Here is a 13533-nt window from a genome sequence, read left to right as displayed (position 1 = left end):
CCTAGAAAATGTGATTCTACTTCTCAGAAGTTCAAATATGTCTGACAATAATGTTCATAATATGCTGGATGGTTTTAGGCCAACAGTCAATGGGGAGGAAGGGTGGTCCAAGGGCTCGGGGCACCAGCCAGGGTGCAGGAGACTGGGGCTCCATCCCCTACTATGTCAAAGACCTTCTGTGTGACCTTGGGTAAGCCTCTCTGAGTCTCAGTTCCCCATCTGTAAAATGGGGATAATAGCTTTCCCCTGCCTCACAGGAGTGTTATGAGGATAAATATATTAAAGATTGCCAGGTGCTCCAACAATGTAGTGATTAGTACCTTAGATGCATGGAAAATAAGATGTCTCAATTTGTGTCTCTCTGTTGCTTTCAAGAGTAGAAAAACAGCTGAATACTTCAAACACATCCCTCAAAAAGGAACAGGAATCATAAAATATCTTTATCACCTGATTCTTTTGAAACACACATAGCACAAGGCACTATACGCAGGACATTTTGTACACACTGTTCATTCAGATACAAAGAAGAGATGTGATATCTGGCTAAAATATTTGGAAGGAGACAGGGACGTACTCTATATGCATGTTGACTGCATACCAATGCCTTAGTAACAAAAGTATAGTATATTTGTAATTACTAATGTACATTGAGTGTCTCCTGCATAAATAATTGTTTAACATACTCACCAATTAGTGCAAACCTGAGCGTTAGAGTATGACCTTTGACAGATGTCTCTGTGCTTCTTGTTGTTAAATATATTTTTAAAAGCTGTTAACTGTAACTTTATATTCTAATAAAACAACTGCATTCAGTGTGGGAGTATAAAAGACAATGTATTCATGGTGTCAAGTCCTGCTTGCCTTACTCACATAATCTCATATGGCTAACATCCCTCTGTGTAGATATTTGAATTCGTACCTATTTGAACCAGTACTTGGTTATGATAACTCCTTTGGGGAAACATAGTACCATGTGTTTTTAATTTTAGGATCCAACTAAAAGGTTAGTGATTGAATATGGACCTACTATATTGAATTTCCTGTTTTCAAGCATTTCTGAGTTGAAATAAATCAGTGATGCTATGTAAGCGGAAGCCAATGTCTCCTCAAGAGACTTAGCCCCACTGAGTCATTGAAATATAGGTAAAAGCCAGTGCTGCATAATGGAGCTATGGGAAGGTTGCTCATGAAAGTTAAAACATGCTTAAGTGTTTTGCTGTATCAAGCTCTTGGTTAGAATTCCATTGCCCTATCTGTGTGGGCCTACTGCTAGTATTTTGAATGTAGTGGGAGAGCTCAAAGGCTGACAGTTCACGCAGTATCACAGCACACTGAGAGCTCATCAGGCTAGGACCCAGAACTGCTGCTGCTGCTGCTGCTCTGAGCAGAATTAAGTTTGTGTGCTGTTAGCTGGATGTAAAAAAGTTCTAAATAAGGGAACTAATTTGATTAACACCAGGAGAGCTTGTGTTAATATGAAGAACATCACACTGTCCTGTTCTTCTACTTTGTAACACCTTCATTTCAGAGTTAAACATACTGCAGAGTTAAGCATACTGGTAGATGGACTAACTCTGCTTTGGAATGAACTGGGTAGGAGATGAGGCTAGTATAGTCTTCCCAGCAGCTGAGGACATCAAATGATACCAGAGTCTAGCTATTTTATTCTTATTTACCTGTGCAATCACGTCTACAGTTTCAGAATAGCTACGGCACTTCCTCACAGCAGAGCGAGCCAAAAAGTCTTCAACCAGCCTTATACCAATGTCATACCCCCTGAGGCAAAGAAAAGAAAATTGTTCAGCTTTGCATGTAACTTTTGTCTCCTCCCCTCATGCCTTTCTCTAGTCTCACTCTTTCTCTGTGCAAAGCAGCTGCATGAACTGGATCTGAAAAATGCTCTGGGTCCTGAATGAGGTTGTATTCTGAGACGTGGAGATTTTACTGGGCCTAATTCATATATACACTAAGGCCACTTTACATCATGCTGGCAGTGTAAAGTAGGCCTGCTCCTCATGTCATGTAAGGGGTCTTAAAATTTGCCCAGATATAATTTATGCCCATTTTAGGGCCTCTTTGTGTGACTAGAGTGGTATAAAGTGGCCTTAATGTAAATGAGAATCAGGTCCTACTATCTTGTCATTACTAAAACCTAACCACGGTTAGTGCCATCTTTCCCCATGTCATTCTCTGAAGTCGGATCTCTAAAGGGGTTCCTCTGAGAAGGCCATTACACACTGAGCATACAGATTGACCAGCTGGAAATGTGATGACACTAGTAGACCAGTGTTGTCTCTAATTTTTTCCATCCATGTGCAGAACTAATTTTGTTATGTGAACCATATCAAGGTAATGTGCGAATGTGCATCACCAATAGAAACAAAAAAACCTAGATATAATATATATTTTTAAAAAGTTACCACAGGATAATTACTCCAGCCAGGACAAGTTAGGCATTTTAGATTGCACTACTCAAAGAATTAAATTTTAGTGTAAGAGAGAAATAAAAATTATGAAATGCATAGACCAGTCAAAAAACAAAAACAACACACTTTGAAAGAAGTAACAACAACAATAATACAAGTATATGTTGGGAGATGAATGTGAAAGACTGTGTGTGGTGGGATGGGAGACAGAGACACACACAGTATGTGTGTGTGTATGAGATAGAGACACACACACACTGTGTGTGAGCCAGAGAGACAGACATACACACACACAGTGTGTGAATGAGCCAGAGACACATAGTGTGTGTGAATGAGCCAGAAACATACAATGTGTGTGCGTGTGTGTGCGCATGAGAGAAGAGAGAGAGAGAGAGAGAGAAAGATGTGTTGGCCCTTTAATTATGCTGCCTTTTTAAGTAGATCAGCACTCACCAGTCTGAAGCCTGCTTGTTCAGACACCACAGCAGACACCAGCAAGCTCCCTCCATCCCACTCCTGAACCCTGTCCTGTCCTCCACCCTGCTCTGTGGAGATGGGATACAGGGACAGGTGGGTGTGGGAAGGGGGCTCCCTCCCCACCCTGAACAGCTAGCAGGAGGCTCCCAGGAGCAGCTGGCCAGGGGCTCCAAGGCAGAGGACAGGAGCAGCATGGCAGTGAGGGGGCACCTGAAGTGCACAGCATTTGATAGACTGCTGGACAGTCATGCGGCCACGCAGCTTAGAGGTAACTTAGTAGTAGCCTCATTGCCCTAAGTGTGGTGGTTTGGCATACCCATGCGTAGTCTGAGGGACTGACTCATGCTTTTCATGACATTTGCTTGGAGTGAAATTTGCCAATTTTAGATTAATTGAAGCATGTGTGAAGCAATAGATTAGTTAACAACAAATAATTACAGAAACCAGTAAATAAAATGGTCCCAGTTAACTGACCTTCACAGTGAAAATGTTGCAGTGTTTTAAAGCAGTTCATTTCTGTGTTTTGGCCTGGGTAGTTGAACTTGATCACAAGTGGAGTCACATTCTGTTTTGCTCTATTTAGGTTTTTTTTTTTTTTTTTTTTTTTTTTACCACGTTCATTGCCATGGTACATTAACACTGCATGGCATGTCTCCTTGTTTCATGACTGGCTGAGCCCAGCCTACCTGGTTAGGCAACTTGGCAGAAGCCATTTTAACTGAGGTTTTCAGAAAGTTATGTTTTGTCTGAGCTCCTGCAATAAACTATAATTTATATATTACAAAAACAAAGGGAACATTTATCTGACCCTCTATGGTAGCCTTCCCCTTAGACTTGAAATTCCCTGACTCCTGACATGGCTGTGATATTAATGTATTTATTAAGAGTACTTCAGTAGTCTGTCATTGATAAAAAAGGTACTTCTCCATCAGGTCACATAATTTGGGTTACCCAACAGGTCGGGCCAGAGCCCAATTTGTCCTAGGCATCTTGGCTTATCTGCCTGGCACAGAAATTGCAGGTTGCAGAGGTCTTGTCCCCTGCAACTTCTCTGAAATGGCTCACACAAGAGAAGAGTTGGTCCTCCCATTCCTGCATATCTTCTTCTTCTGTTGCCCCTCTTCTATTATATACCTTCTCCCTATTCTCTGCTGCTCTCCTTCTCTTTCCTTTTCTTCTCCTCCTCCTCTGAAATTCCTTCTCTACTTTCTCTTCTCTCTTTTTTCCTAATAATATGCTCCTTCCTCTTGATCTCCCATCACCATAAAAAGAATAGCTACAGTGTCTGTTATGCAACTTCACAAAATTAGTTGTAGTTAGGCAAAATGCATTTTGCATTTAACCAAATTTAAATTCAATTAAACTGTTCACATAGAACTGAAATTCCAGACAAATTAGATGGACAATGTAAAAAGGATGTAAAATCCTTCTCCAAATAAAATAGTTTTTTTTTTAAATTCACTGCAAGCCTTCTGAAGATAACACTGGCTATTAAATACAGAGACGCTCTGAACTATTCCTAAATTATGGCAAATATTGTACAGGAGGCTTTGTAGAAGAAAAAGTTAATGAATGTAAATGCAAGCACCTGGACCAAGCTCAGAAATGCTTTTATTGATTTTTTTCCCATATCCATCTAATCTTAATTGTTTCTGAATCTCTTACACTGTTCATTATGGGCCTTATTCAAAGGCCACCGAAGTCAATGGAAAGTTTTCCATTGATTTCAGATCAGGTCCTATAACAAGAAGTCTAAAAGTTATACCGTACCCAATGCCATGTTATAACAAAAAGCTTTCTGGAAGACTAAGGTTCAAAATAACACTGTGTGATGTACCGGCAAGCCATGAAATATTTATTTATTGCTGGCCCATTTAGCTAAATATCACTATTAGCTGCACTAGTAAATATTGCATTAGCCTTTATTAAAATATGTACATCACCAATACAAGAGAGTGCTCAGTTTATTTTTAAGTTTAACCTTTGGTTCCATAAAACAAATGGTAAACTAAAGTGATAAGTTGTTGTCTGACAACCTGTATATAGCAGAAACACAACAGCCATATTATTATATCTATGTGTATAGGCCCTGCTAGGTTATAAACTTTGCTTCCAAAGCTTTGCTGCTTTCATCTTCACTAATGGTACTGCATAAGCAGAGAAGTAAACCAAAATAGCCCTATTGGCAAAAACTTCAGTAAAAACACTAGGGGCTAAATTTATAGAATTATGTTAATTGTGTTAAACCAATGGTGTTAAACCAGGGAGGAGTTTGTTCATCAAATGGAAAAGAACACAATTTGGTAGGAAAAAAGCTCATGTAGTAGGAGAGAAGTAAAGTACGACTCCACACCTCCCAGTATGAACCTTTTCCTATTTCTACCACAGAACTTGCAAAGAACCTACCTAGAGCGTGCTGAAATACATGATACTGATTGGGGCTGGGTGAAGAATTAATATCAAGTGATTGATTCAATGAGTTTTGTTTCTTTTTTCTGTTTGTGAGTAGATCACAGTTTTCTCAAATGGGTGCTGTTTTGAATAACTGTTGTGAATAACTATTGGCCTGTAACTTGTTTGCAAGCACTTTATTGTATGTCTGATATTCAAAATTCTAGTTGTTTTGATTGAATGTGTAGGTCACACGGTATGTTTCTGTTTTCCAAATGGATGAGCTTAACTCTTAGAATCAGGTTTTGTTGATAACTAATTCAAAAATTGCTTCTGGCAAATTTTCTACAATATTTTGTATTGTTTTCTATTATGGTAATCCCTAGGAGCCCTGGTCATCGACCAGAACCCCATTGTGCTAGGTGTTGTACAAACACAGAACAAAAAGACCATCCCTGCCCCAAAAGAGCTTATTTGTTTAAAATTCATTGCCATGGTGAACATTCCTGCCATTCAACTTATCTGCTAGTATGTCCATGGAAAACAATCAAAGGGGGTCTGATGGGTTCTAGGAGCCTGCACAGAACACGGGGCTCTTCTCCTGAACCATCTTCTGATAAAGTTTATTGTAAGTGCCTTAGTGTCAAGGACTCTGTCTTCATTTGTGCTTTGCATGGTCCCAAACACAGTTCTGTTATTCAGCAAATAATAGACAATAAGAGGGTGGAGGAAAATATACAGGTAGGTGGACATCACTAATGCTAAGCTGGATGTGTAATGCAGAATAAACTTGTTACTTACATTCTGTCTAGATACTTGTTCACATCTTCATCCTTTTCGTAGTCCTTACACACCTGGGCTACCAAAGCCCCATAGGTGAGCACAAAGAGTTCTCTGCTCTGTCAAACAAAGGGATAAACAAGCATGGATATGGTTTGAGAATAAAACAAACTAGGCTCAAACTCTTACTGCTCCTCCTAACTTCATATGGTATAATAAATAAATAATTGGAATAAATTGGAATAAAAAGCCCAACATTTATCTTTATAGGAACCTTCTGTCTATGGACACACAGCCACTGATATCCAGGGTGTGGGTTCAGTATACCTTATTTTATTATCATGCCTCGCTTAGGCCCCAGTAATGCCAAGGGATCTGTGCAGATACCCCTTATGCATGCCTGGAATACCATTTGCAAGACTGTGGTGTTTCTAATCTCATTCTTTTTTATGACTATAGCATCATGTTTGAATTTTGGAAGGAAGAAGGGTTATAATACAAAAAAGTAAATCCAAGTCTAATGGCATTCAGGATTATTGAAGCAATGCATTATTAGATCTTTTACATGAGTAAAAGCAACTTGGACGGTGAAATTCAATTGCAATAAAAAGGCACAATGGTTCTGAGTCTTATCATTTACAGCTGTGCACAGTGAATGCAAAATGGATGAAGAAAGCGGTCAAAGCTGAATAATAGTAGCATTTTACACCCACTTTGCACTTATTCTATACAGGTGTAAATGACAAGGAGAAGCAGATGAGAATCAGCCCCAGAGTCCTCCCCTTCTCTTACAGATATCTAATAAGAGGCCAATATTTTTAATTCTTTTGGTCAGTAGCTCTTATTCCATTCTTAGTGTTATTGCACCTCCAGATTCCTGAACTGAAGAGTTTTATCCTTACACTGTTTCTGTCACACAAATAAATATATCTAATACTTTCCACTTTTAAGCCAGAAGTCTGTCCTGCTGCTAATGCTACCTGCTTCTAAATCAACAATTTAGGTAATGCTACCTTAAATCAACAAGGTAGGAAGGCAAATGTCTGAACTGGCCAGGAAGAGATGGTATATTCAAAGGGATCTGATTATTCCCAGAGGATTTACGTATATTTGGAAAAATGGACCTTGACCTACTAAACTGAGGTAGAAGGAGTCAACCTGCATCTGCACTAGGGAAAAGGCTGAGGTTAGTTACAACATGCGAGCTAACCTTGACCAGTTTTCCAGAGTAGACAAATTCAGAGACACCAACACTCAGTTTCCATGGAAGTTCACTATAGAATGTTCAGAATTCTACAAAGCTTGGGTTCTGTGCTTGCTGGTTTACACCAAGGAACCAGGGGCCTTCCATGGCTGAGAGACTTCCCTATTCATACCATACCTGGGCTCTTAGGAAGAAAGCAGGATTGCTCAGACACATACCCAAACAATACGGCCATGTAAAGTCAAGTATAAGGGCTCCTACCACCTTGTACATCTAAGTGTACATATTACAAGAGAAAATTAAAGAGTTAGGCCCAGTCTACATTTGAAAGTTGTACCAGTATAACAAATTTGGTTAGGAGTGTGTTTTTTGTTTTTTTGTTTTTTTTACACCAAAATACTTATACTCTTAGGCTACGTCTTCACTACCCGCCATATCAGTGGGTAGCAATTAATTTCTCAGGGATCGATATATCACATCTCATCTAGACGCGATATATCGATCCCCGAACGAGCTCTTGTTGACTCTGGAACTCCACCAACGCGAACTGCAGTAGCGGAGTCGACAGGGGGAGCTGCGGACGTCGATCCCGCGCCGTGAGGACGGTAGGTAACTCGATCTAAGATACTTCGACTTCAGCTACGCTATTCACGTAGCTGAAGTTGCATATCTTAGATCGATTCCCCCCCCAGTGTAGACCAGCCCTTAGTGTGGATGCAGTTATATCAGTATAAAGCTGCCTTTACCCGTACAACTTATTCCCTTACCAGTATGGGAATAACTATTCTGATATAAGCACGTTAATTCTGATAAACTGTGTCCACTGTAAGGGGCTGCCCCCCTTTTTACTATACTAGTGCAGTTAAAGTGGTACAACTTGTGTGTGTAGGCAAGGACTTATATTGTGCTCTTAGGCACAGCCCTGAGTACAGGCTGGTGAGTAAATGGCACCAACCTGTGAGTAGCCCCAGAAGACCTAGTGTCTCAGAGATGCCCCTTTGGGATACATTTCCTCCTTTGCTCTGGGTTGGGGGAAGGGGGTGCAATTTATTTTTCCCCCTTCTGACTGGCTCTCTCCTCTAGCCAGTGAATAGGGGCAGTGTGGAGCTGAGCTCTTCCCAGTCACTTGCTCATAGAGGAGAATATCGAGAGAGCAGGGATGAGTGCATCAGACCTAATCCAGACCCCGAACTTGAGTAGGTCTTTCTTATTCAGTTGAGCTCTTACTTAACCCTGCTCAGCTGAGTAAAACAGGAGCACAATCGAGCACTTTCTGGCAAGAATGAAATTCCACCTGCTGGATTGTTCCTTCATTAGTAAAGGACTTTGTGAAATATATCAAATGTAGAATCATAGATTATTAGGGTTGGAAGGGACCTCAAGAGATCATCTAGTCCAACCCCCTGCTCAAAGCAGGACCAATCCCCAAATGACTCCGTCAAGGATTGAACTCACAACCCTGGGTTTAGCAGGCCAATGCTCAAACCACTGAGCTATCCCTCCCCCCGTGTAATGTTTTGTGAGGACTTTAGAAAAAGCAGAACAATTCTGTCCTGGAGGAAAAGTTCTGATGATTTTTTTTAATGAAAATGATATTTGTTTATATTTTAAACACCTTGCACACCACGTGAATTTCTGAAAAATCTAAAGGAATGGTAGGAAACACAGTAATCTAGATTTGCTGCATACCATGTGATGTGCTGAGGCAGAGGATGAGATGCTTGGTAAATGCCAGTCCTACAAGATAAAAAGAAGTAACGAAAAATGATAAGGGTTCGCACAATTCTTTATGTGGCTGCTGATGGAAAGTTAAAATAAAGAAGCAAAATGTGATTGACTGAAATGTAAATGCAGTTGAAACTTTAAACAGAAATTTAAATCACATTTGCAGGAATAAACCTCAGCACTTTGCACGATCTGGTCCTGGACTAGGGTTCTTAGTTGCTACCACAATGCAAAGTATCTGAACAATAGTAATTAAAAAAATCTCAGCTAGTACTTGGAGCCAAGGTGAAATAGTCTCTTTTTGTCCTACTCTGCTATTTAGGTTCCTCATGTCTGTGTCACATTTTTATTGCTGGTTAGTTCATTCTTTTAAAGAAAAAAGTTGACCCTGGCTGGAGCTCTTTTAAGACAGACTTTGTCAAGGGCTTGAAGACAGACAAATATTTGTGGTGCCCAACAACAATAGACTTGGATTCTAGCAGCCTTGGGCAGGGAGCATATCCCGAGAGTGTACCCCAGCATTTGGCGGTGTTTGGGACAGGACAGAGGGAAAGGCCAATGGATCTACATGGATTCTCCTGTCACAGGCACTAGACTGGCCTCCTTGGGTTGCACTCCATTCTGGAGGAAAGGTTTCTGCTTTCCTACTCCTGGAACGTCTATTGCTCGCCCCAACCTATACCCCTTTTACTACCCTTGGACTGGACACTGTGGACAGTATTTGACCCATAAAAATACAGAGCTCAATTTTGTTCCCACGTAAGTCAATCAAACAGGATCAAGCCCTTCCTGCCATATAACCTGATTATTCCTATTGGCTTCAATGGGAATTAGTATCATTTTATTTATATATGGCAGTGTCTGACAGCCCCACCTGAGTGCCGGCCCCATTGTGCTAGGCTCTATACAAACACATATTAAGAGACAGTCACTTCTTCAAAGAGCTTGTAAATAAGACAACAGCCAAAAGGGGAAACAGAAGCAACTTGAGCAAGGTTACACAGCAGATTAGTTGCAGAACCCAACTCTTCTGACTTCTAGGTCAGTACCCTAGTCACTGGACCACACTGTCTGTCAATGGGCTTACATGTAAGAGAAGAAGTAAATTGCGGTATTAACAAAAGCAGTGTTAATTTAATCATGTATACTTGGAGTCTAAATGCTGATTGCAAAGAGTTCAGTGTGAGTGGATGTCTGCAGCCTATGGGGAGCTCATTGCTGAATCAGGTCCTTCATCTATGCTCCCTTTAGCTTTAGTCAGAAGCTTCCATTTATTCATTAATTTATTTTACTTGTCTGCATGAAAGAGAAAGATCATATATGGACTGGTGCACTCAAGAGCTGTGCTTGGAGCAACATGAAACTCTGCCAGTGCATCTCCTTTCTGATCGGAAACACCCCATTTCTTCTGATCTTGAGCAGAGACTACTAGTTGGGCACATCCTGTTGTTATCCAGACCTTTTCACAAGAGACTAAACTAGTGCTGATAAATTCATTTTCATTGATGATCAAAGCTTTATTTTTCAAAATAGAAGGCTAGCGCCCTACGCCACTATGCCAAATAGCACCCATTAAAGGTAATTTTGAATAGCAGTTAAAAACTACATCATATCAAAAATGGGTTGGTAGAACTGAAGACAATTCACCTTAAGTTCCTAACATAAACAAGGAAACTTCCAATCTGTACTTCTGGGCAAACTTAATTAATGGGGAAACCCAAAAATGTACATCCTTGTACATGCATATTTGGCTGGCAGGCTCCTGAACAAAAAGTTAGAGCCAAGTGTTCTTAGGTTTTCAACAGTTGGCTATTTCACCCCTTAAAACCACAGTCAGAGAACTAGAGAATAATTGACAACTTTGGTTTTCCAGACCTTTAGTGCAACAGAATATTCTTTTTTTTTTTTTTTTATGCTCATGCACGTTAAGAAATGCTTCAGGGATAGTTTCCCATGACAAGTCTTTAAGTCGACTTTGGAATATTAGGAGAATATTCACAGATACTGCATTTGATCAAAATACTGAAGAAGCATAATAGTTAGAACAGCAAAAGGCATCATTTTGTCTGTGTATCCCCTACTAGATGTAATACGGTATTGTGCAATCAATAGTTCCTCATTATGGGACAAATTCAGGTCCCATAGATAGCAGTATGAGTTTTACATTGTTTTCAGTGGGAGCAGATTTTGGCCTTAAGGACCAGCTCCTACTCTGTGAAGTGCAGGTGCACTATTTCCTGTCCCTCTAATGCAAGCAAGAGTGTAGGATCTCTCCCAAGCACTAGAAAAGAAGACTGGCCTCGGTGCTGGCCAAGCACCACACAGCTCCAAGAGGGTGTGGTCCACCAGCAAGGAGGCATATTTAGTTCTCCAGCTGGGCAGCTCAGATGCTGCAGCTCTGCCTAAACCATCTGTCCCTGCAATTGCAGAATGGCTCATGCTAAGTGCATGACTGATACTGCTCTGCTCTCCCCAAAATGAGGGCAGAGTTCTGCCATCAGGATTAATCATGTTCCGGACTAGGGCTGGCTGAAAAAAACATTTCATAACACAGTCACAGGCAGGAGAAATTAGAATGTTTCTATAGCAAATGTTAATGTCAATTGTTTCACAAGTACTTTTAATACCAAGATCTGATTTTGTAAAAAATTAAAACAAAAAAACACTCTTTTAAGTCACAGCATTGGGTGCTCACAAGAGGGTTAATATTTTCATTGAAGCCATAAATGTCTTCAGTGCAGCCATTCTAAAATGGACAGATTCATCCCTCAGTACATAGACTAACTAAAATTTGGTTCACTGCTCCACTTTCTAGCTAGTCTACCATCATGATTGTACAAAACAATACACTTCAATAAAACAATAGTTAGCTATAACTCCATGTGCAGTAATATTTATATATTTAAATAAGCCTTACTATTTTGTGATTATCTTGTCTTCTGTTCATTGGCCGTGACATGTTGCTTGAATAATGATGAACTGTGTGATCATTGGTTTATATCTTTTTTTCTTTAAGAAGCATTTTCCCCGATAGTAACTGTATTTCTTTCTTCACCCTTCCAAAAGTTTTCTCATCTCTTCTGTTCTGTTCTGTCTTTGCATTAGATCTGTTTGCTGCACTCTGTGCTGTTGCTGACGCTCCTCCTATTTGCTACAAGCATTAAACCTTTCAGGAGAAATTTGATTGGCAACAGATCTGCTTCTGAGTATAACAACCTAAATAGCTGCTCCATGCCTAAGAATGAATTGTAATCCAAATACACAATAGCTGGATCTCACTGTGTGAAATCAGGCCAGACAACACCAAGTGATTCTAAATTCTTATGCTCTGAGAGATAACAAAGGTGGTCTATTGTTCATGCCAGCTTTTGCTTTGTAAAGCCAAACAAAAGCTTCCACAGTGGAAAATGAACACTCAAGTACAAGATACTGTTGAATAAAGCAATTGTTCTTTAGATTCTTTTCAAGGATAAAATCAAGGAGCTATATTCAGCTGCAGGTTCTATCAGCTTCTGCTGGGCTACTATTGAAAGGGCCTGGTAGTTAGAAAGACTGCCTAGAGAGTAGATGCAGGTGCTCCCTCCTATAGCACCCCTCCTCACAAGGCACCCCTCCTATAACATTACAGCAGTGGTGCCCAACCTGATTACACAGGAGGGCCACATAAACCTAGGCACAACCTTGTGTGGGTCAAACAGATTTTACATATTCTAATAAAATTTAAAGTAGGGTTGTCAATTAATAACAGTTAACTCATTCAATTAATGCAAATTAACCAGATTAAAAAAAATTAGTCATGATTCATCACAGTTTTAATTGCACTGTTAAACAATAATAGAATCCCAATTGAAATTTATTATAAATATTTGTGGATGTTTTTCTACGTGTTCAAATATATTGATGTCAATGACAACACAGAATACAAAGTGTACAGTGCTCACTTTACATTATTATTATTTATTACAAATATTTGCATGGTAAAAAAGATAAACAAAAGAAACAATATTTTTCAGTTTACCTCATACAAATACTATAGTGCAATCTCCTTATCGGGAAAGTGCAACTTACAAATGTAGAATTATATTTTTTTACATAACTGCACTCAAAAACAAAACAATGTAAAACTTCAAAGCCTACAAGTCCACTCAGTCCTATTTCTTGTTCAGCCAGTCACTAAGAAAAACAAGTATGTTTACATTGATGGGAGATAATGCTGCCCACTTCTTATTTACAATGTCACCTGAAGAAAGTGAGAATAGGCATTTACATGGCAATATTGTAGCAAAGTATTTATGTGCCAGATATGCTAAACATTCGTATGCCTCTTCATGCTTCAACCACCATTCCAGAGGAACCCTGGGGAAAGCTCTTCTGTAAACAACATCCCCCCTTGCAGAAGGGCATTTCCCTTTCACCTGGGCAGAAAGTGCCCTGTTGGCATAGAGGGGAATGAAATTTGCATCCTCCTGCACTAGAAGAGATTAATTTAGTCCATTTTACAAATTTAGTTTAGGGTCAAATTTAGGTCAT

At 39.8% G+C, this 13533-nt stretch overlaps 2 protein-coding genes across 3 annotated transcripts in view; one reads left to right on the top strand and one right to left on the bottom strand.

Moving 5' to 3' along the window:
* The window catches only part of TRAPPC3L (trafficking protein particle complex subunit 3L), a 39256-nt gene extending 27032 nt beyond the window's left edge, over positions 1–12224 (bottom strand). The window contains exons 1-4 of one of the 2 annotated variants that reach the window (XM_050949937.1): positions 11921–12224; positions 8968–9015; positions 6096–6193; positions 1677–1776 (exon numbers count right to left, since the gene is read on the bottom strand). In XM_050949937.1, the coding sequence (XP_050805894.1) occupies positions 1677–1776; positions 6096–6193; positions 8968–9015; positions 11921–11962 (288 nt within the window). In that variant the 5' untranslated portion in view covers positions 11963–12224. The remainder of the gene's footprint in view (positions 1–1676; positions 1777–6095; positions 6194–8967; positions 9016–11920) is intronic. The other variant, XM_050949938.1, reaches the window with a different exon arrangement.
* The window catches only part of LOC127049179 (uncharacterized), a 419610-nt gene that overhangs the window by 286129 nt on the left and 119948 nt on the right, over positions 1–13533 (top strand). The gene's annotated exons all lie outside the window — the stretch shown is intronic.

This window comes from Gopherus flavomarginatus, chromosome 4 (genome assembly GCF_025201925.1).
Source record: "Gopherus flavomarginatus isolate rGopFla2 chromosome 4, rGopFla2.mat.asm, whole genome shotgun sequence".
NCBI classification, from domain to species: domain Eukaryota; kingdom Metazoa; phylum Chordata; order Testudines; family Testudinidae; genus Gopherus; species Gopherus flavomarginatus.
Note: the sequence above shows the minus strand (reverse complement) of the source record. Positions and strands in the feature narration are given on the sequence as shown.